General features: G+C 49.2%; 2 protein-coding genes across 5 annotated transcripts in view; one reads left to right on the plus strand and one right to left on the minus strand.

Annotated features, from left to right (window-relative positions):
* The window catches only part of DEFB124 (defensin beta 124), a 38226-nt gene extending 25565 nt beyond the window's left edge, over nt 1-12661 (minus strand). Inside the window, exon 1 of the mRNA XM_084776084.1 lies at nt 12640-12661. The gene's annotated coding sequence lies outside the window, so the exon portion shown is untranslated. The remainder of the gene's footprint in view (nt 1-12639) is intronic.
* Nucleotides 12221-14906, plus strand: part of HM13 (histocompatibility minor 13) — a 38228-nt gene continuing 35542 nt past the window's right edge. The window contains exon 1 of one of the 4 annotated variants that reach the window (XM_084776038.1): nt 12221-12537. In XM_084776038.1, the coding sequence (XP_084632164.1) occupies nt 12355-12537 (183 nt within the window). In that variant the 5' untranslated portion in view covers nt 12221-12354. The remainder of the gene's footprint in view (nt 12538-14906) is intronic. The other 3 variants (XM_084776035.1, XM_084776036.1, XM_084776037.1) reach the window with 3 other exon arrangements.

Here is a 14906-nt window from a genome sequence, read left to right on the forward strand (position 1 = left end):
TCTTTCACTGAACCTGCAGGTGTTTTTGTTTTTGTTTTTGTTTTTTCCTGAATTGTCCAGCCTATGAGCTTCAGGGTCTGTTCATCCCTGTGCCCTACCGCATGACTAGAGGTTCCAGGCCTGCGTCCTTGTGCCCAGCTTCTTATATACCTTCTGGAGATCTGAACTCAGTTCCTTGTACTTATGTAGCAGATACTTTACCAACTAAGCCCTTTCCCCAGCCCCGCTTCTTACGTGAATGTGTGTGTGTGTGTGTGTGTGTGTGTGTGTGTGTGTGTGTGTGTGTTGCTGTTGTTGTTGGTTGGTTCGTTGGTTGGTTAGTTGGATTTGATGAGTTCTTTTTTTCTTTTTTTTCCATGAATGTACCTGTGTGTATACCCATTCACAAACGTAGGGACAGATGCATGTGTGTGCTGGTGTGTCTGTGGCACAAGCTTATGAAGGCGAGAGGTTGACTTCAGAGGTTGGCTCCTGCAATCTCTCTCCACTTTATATGCTGAGGCAGGGTCCTGTCTCCATCCCCCTGAGTGCTGGAATCCTGGTGTGCTGTCAATGATGAAGGTCCAAATCTGGTCCTCGTGCGTGCACAGTAAGCGCTTTTCTGATACCCAGGCTAGCTAGTCTCAACTTGCTCTTCTTCTGCATCCTTCTCTCAAGTGCGGGGAGCACCACAGGCAGGCTGAATAGCTTACTCATGGATTAGAACACTGAGGCCCAGGGAGACGAAATGACTTCAAGCTAAGTAGTGGATGAATAATAGCAGGTTGACCAAACAGCACCCCCTCTTCCTGGGTGTGGGTCACTAGGGGGAGAAGAGTCTGGAGAGCGCCAACACAGCCAGAGGAGTCAAGAGCGTGGAAAATGTCTCTTCCAGCCAATTTTCCTGAGGAACCCTGGCTGAGGCTCAGTCTGGGAATGGAAAGTGTGCAGGGAGGAGGCGCAGCCGTGTCCAGTGTCCATCCGGGAGACTGTTTGTGAAGCCCTGCTATGAAAGGCAAGGGGCGGGGCCAGTGGAGCTGGAAGTGGGGAGGGCAGATCCTGGAGGCTACAGATCTGGCATCTGCCCAGCGAGAAGCATCCAAACTCCTTGCTTCTTCCTTGGGTTCCTCTGCCATTTCATGCTGTGTTCTGCCTGTTTCTCAAACTGCCAGCCATGCCTGGAAGCCAGACCGGCAAACCCAGGGTGGGTGGGGGAGACCAGAAAGAAGAACGGTGCATATGCTAGCATCTAGACCAAGGCTAGGCCTGAGAACCATCAGCTAAGCCAGATGCAACCTGATCTCTCTGACATCAGACAGTGCAGTGCCTGTAAATTCCCCACAACAGACATGAGCAAGGCTGTGTTAGCTTCGTGCTAGGATGCAAGCAAGGGATCACACTACGGGCTGGGGATGTGGCTAAGCTGACAGAGTGCTCACCTAGCATTCATGAAGCCCTGGTTTTGATTCCCAGCACCATATAAACTAGGTGTGACATACACCTGGACTGAGTAGGCTAAAACAGGAGGATCATGTTCGAGGCCAACCATGTCTATATAAACAGAGGATTCTCGAAAGAACACTTATAGGCAGTCCTGATGACGTTAATGTCTCTATCTGGAGTGCCTATTGCCTCTTACCTGAAACACATTGAACACTCCAGACTCTGAAAGGACCCCACTCCCAGGCCTCCTCCCAGCCCCAAAGAGGGCACTACCTGACACGTCAGTGCCATTGGGCCAGTACGGATCATCCTTAAGGGCCCTTAGAACAGCTGTCTCATTACTTTTGTAACAACGCTTTGGTTTCCAATTTGTTTTCCCAATCAAAAGCAAGCTTGATCTACAACTGGAGGGACCCTGTACAGTCTTTGAAAATATCCAGATAAGGAAACCAAAGCACAGACAATAGCCGTGGTTTTTACCCTGTTACACAGAATGCCAGCCTACACCCAGGTGTTAGTGCACCGGCTCCCTGGGTGCCTGACACCTCAGCTAAGCATCCCTGTATCCGGCCCCACACACACTCAGCTTTAGCTGACGGCCAGCTTTAGTTGGTGGCAGGAGGAGGAGGAGGGGAGGAAGAATCTGTCTCAAGGTGGAACGGATAGCCAATCACTTGTTTCTTGTACCTGGCAGCCATAGTCATGGCAACAGTCTCCTTGGTCCCTAGTGCGTAGAAATAGTTGCCATGGTAACCACCGCCCAGCACTGGGCAATGTCCTAACATGTAAGATCCTTAATAAAAAAAAAAATAATAATAATAATAAAATAAACCCAGAAGCAAATCAGCACAACAGCACTGACCTAAAGCCAGTTGGTGGTAAATCCAGGCTCCCTACATCCTCACCCCAGGCTCTCACAGCTGCCTGACCTTCCGAGGCCAACACACCCTCCCCGCCCTGCTGTTCTGCCTGCCTGGTGCTTCCCACACTCCTCAGGCCCCCAGTGGGGATCTTCTTCCCACGGCATCTCGCCCTTGGCTGCTGGTCAACCAGCTCATCCTCCTGGGAACAGGCTGACGTGGCTTATCAGAGGACTCATCACAGAAGTCTTCAGCACGACCTAGTTCTCCCTGAAGACTGAGAGGCCTACAGTTAGGTCCCTTTGCCCTCCAAAGGAAATGGCTTCCAATGCAGGAATTCCAAGCAATATGCTCAGAACCAGGAAGTTATTTGGGGCGGTCAGGCATACACACTGTGGTTGGTGGAACTGGGGGGGGGGGCTGGGAGGACAGAAGCTGAGAGCCTAACCCCTTCTCCCCACCGAGCCTGATCTCCTGTTTGGGTTTGAGGTTTTTTTTTTGTTTTGGTTTGGTTTTTGGTTTCTCGAGACAGGGTTTCTCTGTGTAGCCTTGGCTGTCCTGGACTCACTTTTGTAGACCAGGCTGGCCTCGAACTCACAGCAATCCGCCTGCCTCTGCCTCCCCAGAGCTGGGATTAAAGGCGTGCGCCACCACCACCCGGCTTCCTGTTTGGGTTTTTACCAAGCCCCTTCTATCTTGTGCTCCACCATCTCTCCACCAGAAACCTACAGATGAGGACAGCGGAAGACCAGTTGCGGTCTCCCGAACACTAGTATTATCAAATAAGAGCTGGCCTGCCGTCCTGGGTTCATTTAAAAAACTGAAACCACCCCTCGTGGCACATGCGAACAATCTCATGAGTTTAAGGCCAGCCTGGGCTACATAGCAAGAGCCTGTCTTTAAAGTTAAAAGTAACTAAACAGAGTGGGAGGCACCGCAGCCATTATGAGCACTCACTGCTCTGCCGGGGGATCTGAGTTTGGTTCCTAAGATCGCGTGGCTCACAGCCGCCTGTAGTTATAGCTCCAGGGGATCCAACGCCATCTTCTGGCTTCCACAGGCTACGTGCATGTGCTGCACAAATATGTACTAGGGTTCTCTAGAGGAATGGAACTTACAGAATATATATATATATTCTGTGTGCATGCACACGCACACATATGAAGGAAAGTTATTAGAATCGCCTTCAGGCTATGGTCTAGCTAGCCCAGCAATGGCTGCCTATAAACAGAAGGCCCAAGAATCCAGTAGTGGTCAGTCTACAGCTGGTTTTCAGAATATGCCAGAATACTGAAAAAGTAGGCTCTCATGCCAGTGAAGAATGGACTTGCCAGCAAGAGCAAGAGCTGCCAGCAGAAGGTGTGACCCAGATTAAACTTTGTTTTTTGTCGTCGTTGTTGTTGTTGTTTCCCAAGACAGGGTTTCTCTGTGTAGCCTTGGCTGTCCTGGACTCACTATGTAGACCAGGCTGGCCTCGAACTCACAGAGATCCTCCTGCCTCTGCCTCCCAAGTGCTGGGATTAAAGGCCTGCGCCACAACGCCCGGCTTGGCTTTTCCCACTTCTAATGCTTTAATTAAGAAAAAAGTCTCTCACTGATGTACTCAGGGACTTAGGTTTTAATTAAGTTGCAGATGTAGTCAGGTTGACAACGAAGAGTAGGTATCACCCCGTGTAAAGGTAAAAAGAGGAAACTGACTCCAAAGACTTTTCCTGTGGCCTCCACAGAGGCACCATGGTATAGTATACATCACACACACACACATACACACACACACACACACACACACACAAAACACACACAAGCTAAAAACTCTGGGGACAAGAGAGATCAGGCTAGAGAAGCCAAAGGTGGCATAAAAAGATCAACTACCTGACCAAAGGATGAGGACACTGTCCTGTGGACCTCAGAGACTCACCAAAAGTCTCTTGCCACCTCTAACCTGTACGAATTCTGTACCCTGAGACACAGCTGTGTAAGATGAGGAACCGAGGGAGGGATACGGAGACCGCGGTGCATTCTGGGAAATCGCCCTTTCATCATTTCATTTAATAATTATTAGAGGTAGAGAATATTTTAGTGGTTAAAAACCACGTGATACTCTTGCAGAGGCCTGAGGTCAGTTCCCAGCATGCCCCACAGCAGCTCAAACCATCCATAGCTCCAGTTCCAGGGGGGTTGATGCCCTCTTTCGACCTCTCCAGGCACCACGTATGAACATGCAGGGCAGGATCAAGATTGCTGGGTCTTTCAAATTCTCAGAGAAATTAAATGTTCCCGTTTTCACCCAGATCTGGCTAGACAAACAAAAACACCCTGAAGGTAAAGATGAGGCACACGCAGCCATCTTGCAGGCACACAGAATCACAGAAGGATTTGTAACAGCACTGCAGGCACCCTGAGAGAGAACTCTGGGAGAGGAATTAAGAAGCTGTTGAAATACCCCAGAGGAGTTCATGGGGCTTGAAATTCAGCCGCAGCACGGGGCTTGATCAGGCCCTGATTTCTCTGGCTAGATTCAGCCTAGCGTCTATAGTCTTAGAGCTGAATTCTCCATAGCCGAGTGTGGCCTTCCTTAGGGTCCGCGGTGCAAACAGCCACCCACCCCTCCGAGGCCAAAGCTGTCAACTGGCCTAGACTGCCCCCTGCTGGTGGGAGAGGACACTAACCAAGGGGCGCCTCTGCCTCCCAGAGACAGCCAGCCAGCCGTTTAGAAGGACTTCCCACTTCACTCCCAGCTAGTTGATTGTCACTTCAGAAGCCCATAGCCCAGCCAGGTAGGATGACATGCACCTGCCGTTCCAACACCCAAGAGGGTGAAGCAAGAGATCAAGGCTTCAAGGCTAGCCAGAAACCACACAGCAAGACCCCAGCCAGGCAGTGGTGGCGCTCACAGGGGCAGGTGAATCTCTGTGAGTTCAAGGCCAGCCTGGTCTACAGAGCAAGCCACAGCACAGGCAAGGCTACCCAGAGAAACCCTGTCTTAAAACAAAACAAAACAAGACCCTGGAGGGTGAAGAGAGTCTGCCAACACATTCCATTCACACACACACACACACACACACACACACACACACACACACACACACACCCAGGGGACCCGTTTCATTTTATTTCTTTTTTATTTTATATGTTTTAATCTTTTTGTATTTTATTTTGTGTATGTGAGTGCTTTGCTTGCATGTACGTATGCGCCCAGCATGGATGCCAGTGACCACAGAAGCCAGAAGTCAGATCTTTACAACTGGAGTTACAGAAAGCTTTGAGCCATCAGCTGAGCACAGGGAATTGAACCCAGTTCCTCTGTAAGAGCAGCAAGTGACCTTACTGCTAATCCACCTCTCCAGCCCCGAGATTCTTTTTTATTCACATGTATTTATGTGTGCGCGCCTGCATGAGTTTAGGAGCACCACATGTGTGCAGGTGCCCGCAGAAGCCGGAAGAGGGCACCAGATTCCCTAGAGCTGGAGTTACAGCTGTGAGGCATCATGTGAGTGCAAGGTTCCAATCCTGGCTAAGCACTGATACTCTTTTTTTTTTTTTTTTTTAAGAATTTATTTGAGGGGCTGGGCGTGGTGGCGCACGCCTTTAATCCCATCGCTCGGGAGGCAGAGGCAGGCGGATCGCTGTGAGTTCGAGGCCAGCCTGGTCTACAGAGTGAGTCCAGGACAGCCAGGGTAGTTATACAGAGAAACCCTGTCTCAGAAACAAAAAAAAAAAAAAAACGAACAAAACCAAAAAAAAAAAAAAAATTGAAAAAAAAAATTGAAAAAAAAAATTGAAAAAAAAAAAAAAAAAAAAAAAAGAATTTATTTGATTTTATATGCATTGGTGTAAGGGTGGCAGATCACCTGGAACTGGAGTTACAGACAGTTGTGATCCGCCACGTGGTTGCTGGGAATTGAACTCAGGTCCTTTGGAAGAACAGACAGTGCTCTTAATCACTGAGCCATTTCTCTAGCTCCAGCACTGATACTCTTGTCTGCTGAGCCATCTCTCCAGCCCTCGCTCTACTTTCTACGTAGGACTCTAGCAGAAAATTTCACCTACGTTTTCCCCCTACCTGTGTCTGTGTCCATTCTGCTTTCTATCTGGCCCGGCCACCACATCTTCCTCGTTTTCTTTCATTCATTCATTAATTCATTCATTCATTCACTTTCACTCTGATCCTGGCCAATGCATTTGCCACTGGACAAAACATGCATAGCTCCCTCTCGTTCCAAAATCCTTTCTCCTCTGTGTCTAGCTCCTTATACCACTTAAGCGAAAGGAAGCACTGTGGTTCTCAGGTGCCTCCCCCCCAACCCCCCCCAGGGAACTGGTGATGTGGAGGAAGCTGTAAAAAAATCTTACAATGAGGGTGTCATGAGCAAGTCATCCCTTCACCCCCTACACACACACACACACACACACACACACACACACACACACACACACGAACTCCCCCTCTCTCAGTGAAGTTCCTGCCTGCCTCGGGTCATCACACTGGTTCCTTTCTGCCTCTCTGTCTTTTCTCCCCTCCCTTCCCCCCTCCTTCCACTAATTCCTGTTTGCCTCTACTGCAAGGCAGAGTTGCCATTTCAGCACTGCCAGACAATGCACTCAGGGTCTTCCTTCCCGCCAGCAGGTTACCAAAGACACAATTCCCACACACAAGTCACTCCCTAGGAGACACACCAGCGCCGGGAGAATGTTTGCAACCTGGTGCATGTTTGCAACCTGGTGCGTGGGAGGCCAACAGTACATGACTAACACACTGTCACTCTGAGGCAGCATAGCGAGATGGGGGAAAATTAAAGGAACATAGGAAGGAAAAATATCCCCTCGGTCCAGAGGCTGGTGAAGCCTTTCACCGGCCGAGAAGCAAGAATTCCCAAGCAATTAGCACTTGCTGGGAAGGCTGACAATATAGACAATATTACATGGGGAGATATGGCAAATAAGAATAATAAAATAAAGATCATGCCTTCAATCCCTGCACCCGGGAGGCCAGAGCAGAAAGATCTCTGTGAATTCAAGGCTATCCTAGTCTACAAGAGAGTTCTAGGCTGTTCAGGGCTACATAGTGAGACTCAGTCCCAAAACAAACAAAACAAAACAAAACAAAAAACACTTTTTTAAAAGTTAAAATAGCAGTGGACCATGCTTAAGGCCTAAGTGTATATGACCAAGTATAGCCGTTCTCTTTTCCCAGCTACAAACCTGAAGCCTTGGAATCTGACTAGTAAGACTATAAACTCCACTCACAGTAAAAAGGCATGCTCTCGCTCCTTTGCAAACTTCCTGACTTGTGGTTTTGAGGCAAGACAGAAAGGCAGAAAGGCAATAAAGGGGACATGGGGAAGCAGAGAGGCCTTTCACCCTGTGCTCCGGTCTGCCTCTCCTGCTGCCAGGCGTGGGGCTCCAGACACCACTGAGAAAGCCAACCGCCAGCAGAAACGATGCTTTCCTCATGTCTTCCTAAAGACAGACATCTCAAACAAAACGTCGAAGACAAAGAACTGCCTTTCCTAGGGTCAAGAGGAGTATAACCCCCTTTCAAAATCCAAACCCCAGCCCCGGGCATCTACTTAAAACTTCGTTTACAAAAGGAAATCCTTTAACCTTTGACACTTGTTGCAAATGAAGAGAACTTAAAAGCCTGGCGGTCACCTGCACCTCTATCTCACCCACACCCATGGGGGAAACAACTGCAGGCTCCTTTCTCACATTTGGGTAAATCTCACTGGGCCCTCCACCTTGGAATCTAAGCTGTCACCTCTTTTAATAAACTCCAACTGTGTCTCACACTGCCTTGTTCTGAAATCCTTTCTGCAGTGAGCGTGGGCAGGAATCCACTTTCCACGAGTAGAGGTTTCTGAAAAGAACTGTTTAGGCAGCTGCCAGGGACACCCCTGGAGCTGTGTCTCCGAAACCCACCACTGCTAAGATCATTTCATCACCTTAGCTGTTTGTAATCCTACCCTCTGAGCTCATTACCAAAAAGATGAATGTTTTCACTAAAGTTTTGTTTTATTGTTTAATTTTGCGTATGCGGTAGGGGTGTATGTATATAAGTGCAGGTGCCAGAGGAGGCCAGAAGAGGGCATCAGAGCTCATGTATCTGAGTTACAGGTGGTTATAAGCTACCAAATCTTGGTGCTGGAATAGAATGTGGGTCCTCTGCAAGAACGGTGTGTGCTCTTAACCACTGATCCATCTCTTCAGATGCTAAAGGAGGAGGTCGGTTTTTTAAATTTTATTAATTTATTCAGATTACAACTCAATTGTTATCCCATCACTTGTATCCTCCCATTCCTCCCTCCCTCCCACTTTCACCCTATTCCCCTCCCCTAGGTCTATGACCGAGGGTGACCTCCTCCCCCACTCTGTGGTCGCAGGCTATGAAGTCTCATCTTGGTAGCCTGCTTATTCTTTCTTTGAATGCCACCAGGCCTCCCCACCAAGGGGAGGTGGTCAAATACGGGGCACCAGAGTTCATGTTAGAGTCAGTCCCCACTCTCCACATAACTGTGGAGAACGTCCTGTCCATTGGGTAGATCAGAGTAGGGGTTCGATGTTTACTATTTGTATTGTCCTTGGTTAGTGCAATAGTTTGAGAAGAACCCCCTGGGTCCCGATGCACCCTATCAGGGAAAAGTCTTTTTTAAGGGTTCCTTGGAGATCCTTTGTGCAATGTAACTTTAGATGCCACCAAACTTGTACGTATAGCTACTGCTGTGACACTAGGCAAGACTCTCTCTAGAAGTCATTACCCACACCTGGTCTTGTACCTCTTCCTGTTAACTCCCATACTTAAATCTAAGCTCAAAGTCTCCCATAATAAGCTCAAAGTCTGCTTCCTGCTGACTTGTCCTATCTGTATCGAACCAAGAATTCTAGTAAAAGAATGCCCGCAGCTGCTGGTGGTAGCAACATGGAGCTGTCTCTGGCTGCTACCCAACTGCAGCTGACAATTCCAGCATCTTACATTGGACCCACCCTCAATCTCAGCCCTGTAAGGAGACTTGCTCATCCCAAAGGACTTCCAAGTGAGGGGCATCCTGGAAACTCCCCTGACCCCTCAACTCAAATCACAGGGTCTGAAATTTGTAGCCCACAGGTTTTTCGTGAAGGAGAATAAATAGAGTAAGCAGACAAGGAATGCAGGTGTGCAGTCCTGGCATCACGGACACCCTGGCACCTGGGTGCTGCTGAGGCCCAGCTCCAGCTCTGCCCATTCTGAGTGAGAGTTTGACTCTTCACCTCTTCTTAGGAATTTACGTGCCAGCGCACTCCTGCCTCTGCTAAAATGCTTCCCTTTTCATGGCTTCTAGGCCTTTTGGACCAAAGCCCTGGCTCCCCACTTGCCATCACTGGCCTCTCAGAGAACAAAGTGTGTTGCTTAGCTTAGATTGTGGATTCGATTGGATTTAGAATCACCAGGAAAGTACCTCTCTGGAAAAGTATGTGAGGTCATCTCCAGTGAGGTTTCACTGGGAAGGGAAGAGCCTCCCGTATGTGGGTGGCACCATCTTGTAGCCAGACCCAGCCTAACTAAAAAAAAGAAGGTGAGTTGAGCATCCATCTCTTGTGGGGACAGCAGTCTCGAATCCTGTGGCCATGCCTTCCCCAGCAGTACCTGAGAACTGTGAGCAAGAACAGACCCATCCTTCCCTAAGTTGCGTCCTGCCCAGCATTTTGTCATAATATCCAAAAAAAAATTAAAAATAATCCAAAAGGGAACTCCTCTTTTGGGGTTTTGTTGTTGTTATTGTTGTTTTGTTTTGTTTTTTCAAGACAGGGCTTCTCTGTGTAGCCCTGGCTGTCCTGGAACTCACTATGTAGACTGAGTTGGCCTCAAACTCACAGAGATCCCCCTGCCTCTGCCTCCCAGGTGCCAGGATTAAAGGTGTGCGCCACCACTGCCAGTTTCAGGAAGTTTCATTGTTTCTCTTATATCATTCCAGTGACAATGCTGGCTCCACTCTGCTAGAAAAGGCTGTGGAAATAAAAAACATGTCACTAGAAGGAAAAATAGATTCATCCATTTGTACACAAATACTTGTCAAGCACCTTTAAAGGTCCTATGGACTTGGCAGATAGAACAGCAAACGCCTGTATGGAAATTTACAGTCATCCAGCCTGGCCTCACAGAATCAAGACCACCAGGTTTTCTGGGGTCTTAATGATGGCTCTACCTGCAAGACTAACTCCTGGCACAACCAAGGAAACCATCCCTGAGGAAGGAGCAGGCTGCCTACAGTCGGGAGTGCTCTTCTGTCTTCTCAGGAGCCACCTGAAGAAGGCTCTGCCAGAGATGAACACCTGGAAACAGAGCCTGCACCTTCATGAAGCCCAAATCACCCTGGAACTCCAGAGTGAAGCCAATTCAGCTCAGCTGGGAACTCTGCTGTGAACCTCAGGGTCCTAACAACCACAACACTGTTATCACATAGGAGGGTCCACCTTGATGCAGGAGTGCTGTTTCTAATTCCTGTAATCCATGACAAATTCTTCTATTTTATCTATTTCTTTGGGAGCCACATCTTTTTAAAACTCTAACTCTGCCGGGCACGGTGACGCATGCCTGTAATCCCAGCACTCAGGGAGGCAGAGGCAAGTGGATCTTTGTGAGTTCAAGGCCAGCCTGGTCTACAAAATGAGACCAGCCTGGTCTACACAGAGAAACCCTGTCTCAAACAAAAACAAAGGCAAAAACAAAAAACAAAAAACAAAAAACCTCAAGGGGCTAGAGATCTGGCTCAGCGGTTAAGAACACTGGTTCTTCTTCCGGAGGACCCAGGTTCAACTCCCAGGTCCCACATGACAGCTCACAACTGTCTGTAACCCCAATTCCAGGGCATCCAACAGCCTCACATAGACATATAGGCAAAACCACCAATGTACATGAAATACAAATCCTAATTTAAAGAAAGTGAAAAACCAAAATAAATAAATAAAACTCTTAACTCCAGGGTATCTGACACCCTCTTCTGGCACATAGGACACCCAAATACATGTAGCATACAGACACACAAAGCCATTCATAGATAGAAGTTTTAATCAAAAATTGACTGTTAAAGACATCCATCAATGGGCTGGAGAGATGGCTCAGAGGTTCAGGGCTCCTCCAGAGGTCCTGAGTTCAATTCCCAGGAACCACATGGTGCCTCACAACCATCTATAATGTGATCGATGCCCTCTTCTGGCCCACAGGTGTATTGCAGGGAGAGCACTGTATACATAATAATAATTTTAAAAGTTAAAAAAAAATCCAACAAACTTTACTCAACATTCTATCTTTGCACCACTTTCTGAAAAATAAAGAGATTAACTTTAATAAGACTGACTCTCATGTTTGCTGGTTTAAGATAGAGTCTTGCTATGTAGCCCTTACTAGCCCAGAATCCTCTATGTAGACCAGGCTGACTGGGGAATCACAGTCCTGGAACTAGCCTTATTGTTGGAAGCCACTAACGTGGGTGCTGAGAATCAAACATCAGCTTTCTATGAGAGCATGCTCTTAGTATCCTGTTCTTCAACTATCAGCCCCCAAAGGTTTTTATATGAACTGATGATCCTTGCTAGTTATTATATGAAACAAAAGTACATTTAAATACATTAAACAGGTCATGAAAGTGCCCATGTCTATGTAGATGAATACGTATAAGGAAGAAGGAGAATGAGGTCTGTTCATAGAGAAATGAAGTGTGGTTGTGCCTTTCTTTGCATGAAGGATGAGGATTTGTGGAGAGCTTTATAGCCTGGCACTGAAAAAATAGCCTACGACTAAGGGATGGGTCCTCAAATTTCAGGATGGATTACAGCCAGAGTGGTCCAGAGATCTTTTACTGTCGGCCGCAAGTTGCTTAGCAACAAGCCGCCCCCTCCCTCGGCGCCACTAGAGGGCGATCGGGCGCGGGTTAGCGTGAACGCGCGCGCGTTCACAGCGAGGCGCGGAAAGGCAAGGGAGGCGCGTCACTTCCTGTTTCTTTAGGGGAACGTGGCTTTCCCCGCAGTGCCTCGCCTTCCATCTGCGTTCGTGCTGCGGCGGCCGAAGCTGGAGTCGGAGCCCGAGCACAGCCTCGCCATGGATTCGGCCCTCAGCGACCCGCACAACGGCAGCGCCGAGGCAGGCAGCACGACCAACGGCACGACGCGGCCGCCCTCAACGCCCGAGGGCATCGCGCTGGCCTACGGCAGCCTTCTGCTCATGGCGCTGCTGCCCATCTTCTTCGGCGCCCTGCGCTCAGTGCGCTGCGCCCGCGGCAAGGTAGGGTCATGGTGAAAGCTGGCGCCTTCCACCCCCGTCCCGACCACCGCCCCCAATGACCTGTCCCCTCAGTCCCGATAGCCGCCCTCTCTCCCGTGTCACTCACCCGGGGCATCGATCCATTCCCTCCACCTGCGTTCACTTCTGTGTCTAGCCTTTGGGGGGGTCCCAGGATCTGGCCACTCCCAGAAGCGGGGATTAGCATTGTCCTCAGCGGCCCTCAGACAAATCCAACCACATCCCCTCCCCCAGAGCCCCCTCCTTCATGTCACAGCTGGGAACACTGTCGGCCAGATCCCAGACACAAAGGCAGGCACTGCCTCCTCTGAGCCAGCCGAGCCCAGCCCCACCTGATGCTATGGCTGTCAGCGGCCAGCTTTTTGCATCTCACCAGGGGTAATCGATCATACCATTCGATGGCTTGGGTCCTTTGAAACACAGCCCCAGTGTTCCTTACAGGTATGGCTCTGAAAAGGCACCATCTTTTGTCATCCTTCTGCCAAGAGCCATGCCTGGCCACACCCACAGTTAATTGTAGCATCCTGATCCATCCCTAGGCCCTGATTTCTGTCTCCCTGAAATCACAGCTGCGTGTGTACCCGCCAGGAACTCGTCTCGATCAAGACCCTTCTCTGGCCTTAAAAACAAAGCCCAGAGGCGGGGATGTGGCGCAGCCGTTAAAGGCTCTTGCCGCCAAGCCTGATGACTTGAGTTAAATTTCAGGGACTTCAATGGTGGAAGGAGAAACTCCAACTACTGCATGTTTTTTCTGACCTCACATGATCACACTAAATAGGTAAATGTAAAGTCCTTTTTTTTTTTTTTTAATAAAATGGAAACCTGGCATTATGGCACACATTTGTAAACCAGGGAGCTGAGGCAGGAGAATCAAATATTCTAGGGCAGCTAGGCTACAGAGACCCATTTGCCCAGGGGGATAGAGGGGGTGGGGGTCGGGGGGTAGAGCAGCAGCGCTGGCTTCTTTTGTTCATTATGGCAAGTGGAACCAATTCTAGCCATCCAGTGTTTTTGGAATGTAGTACCTTGGTCTAGACATCTTTGGTTGATTTCTTTTCCCTACTTAACACCCAGCCCTGGATCTACCCAGGCTAAAGCCCAGACTCTGACTGCCTCAAAGTAGCCTTCCTCTCAGGCCCCGTTAAGCCAAGTCCCTTTGCAAATTGAGCCTACTTGGCTGAATGATGGCCTCTGTTGGACGGTTAGTGAGACTGAAGTGGACCCTATCCTTGGCCTTTTGTGACATCTAACTCTGGATATCCAGGGTGACTCCAGAACCTTCCACCTCCCTCTCTCCCAAATCTCCCTGCCCTATATTGAGCCACTGTAGCCCTGTCATCCTCTTTCCAAATGCCTCATAACGTACAATTCCCCACTGCTCCTCCCCCACCAAACCTGAAGGTGGCCTGGAGAGGAAGCTGCCTTACCCTGAGGAGGGCCGACTCACAGGGCAGCTGGCACTCGTGAAACAGTTAAGATTCTCAGAACACAGAGAGGCTGAGGGCATACCACCTTCCTCTCTGAGAATAGGAAAGCTACTGGTGGCTCCTTCTGGGCACATAGAGCACTCAGTCTGGACTCAGGCTGAAAGCCTGGGTGTGACCCATTTTCTTTGCTCCTCTGCCTTTTCTAGGCAGATTTCTGGTGTCCTTAGCCTCTCCCAGTACAATCAGGCAGATGCTTGATGCCAGGGGAAATTCTGAAACACAGAACAAGACAAAAGAGAAACAGGACAGCATGGCATAAGGCTGAGCAGCCTCTAGACGTAGTGGTTCTCCTTGGTGCCTTCTGCACATGGATCACTCTCTGCAGAAAATACCTTCTAGGTAGCAGTGGTTTTTTGGATTGAAGCTATTATCGAAGATGAGGGATGCCACCTAGATGAGCCAATCAGAGCCTTGTTACCAAGGAGTTCGGGAAGAGAGGTAAGGCGGCGAGCATAGCAAAGTCGGTGATTTAAATGCAGCAGAGGCGCCTCGGTGGGCTAGAGAGACAGCACAGCGCATCTGTAACAGAGCAGGGCGGCATCCTGCCTGGATGAAATGTACAGTTCCAGCCAGGAGAGGGCATTCTTAAGCTGGGGAAAGCAGGAGTAGTAGCAAAGCAGGAAGAAAGGAGGCACTTCAGGAAACAGCAGGTGACTTGGTGTAGCTGGAGCAGAGGATGTAGATAGAAGAAAGGGAGCCATAATGGCTATTGTCGGTTCCAAGCATCCCACAAGGAGGCTTCCTTAGAAAGATTGCGACTACAAAGGACCTGCGCATTCACAAGTGGCTTCCCAGCCCCAGTAGCTAGGACACCTGCCTTGATGCTCATGCAGCAGGCAGAGCCAATTTATCGTGTCTGTTTGG

This window comes from Acomys minous (genome assembly GCF_964271855.1).
Source record: "Acomys minous genome assembly, chromosome: 3".
In the NCBI taxonomy this organism is placed as follows: Eukaryota; Metazoa; Chordata; class Mammalia; order Rodentia; family Muridae; genus Acomys; species Acomys minous.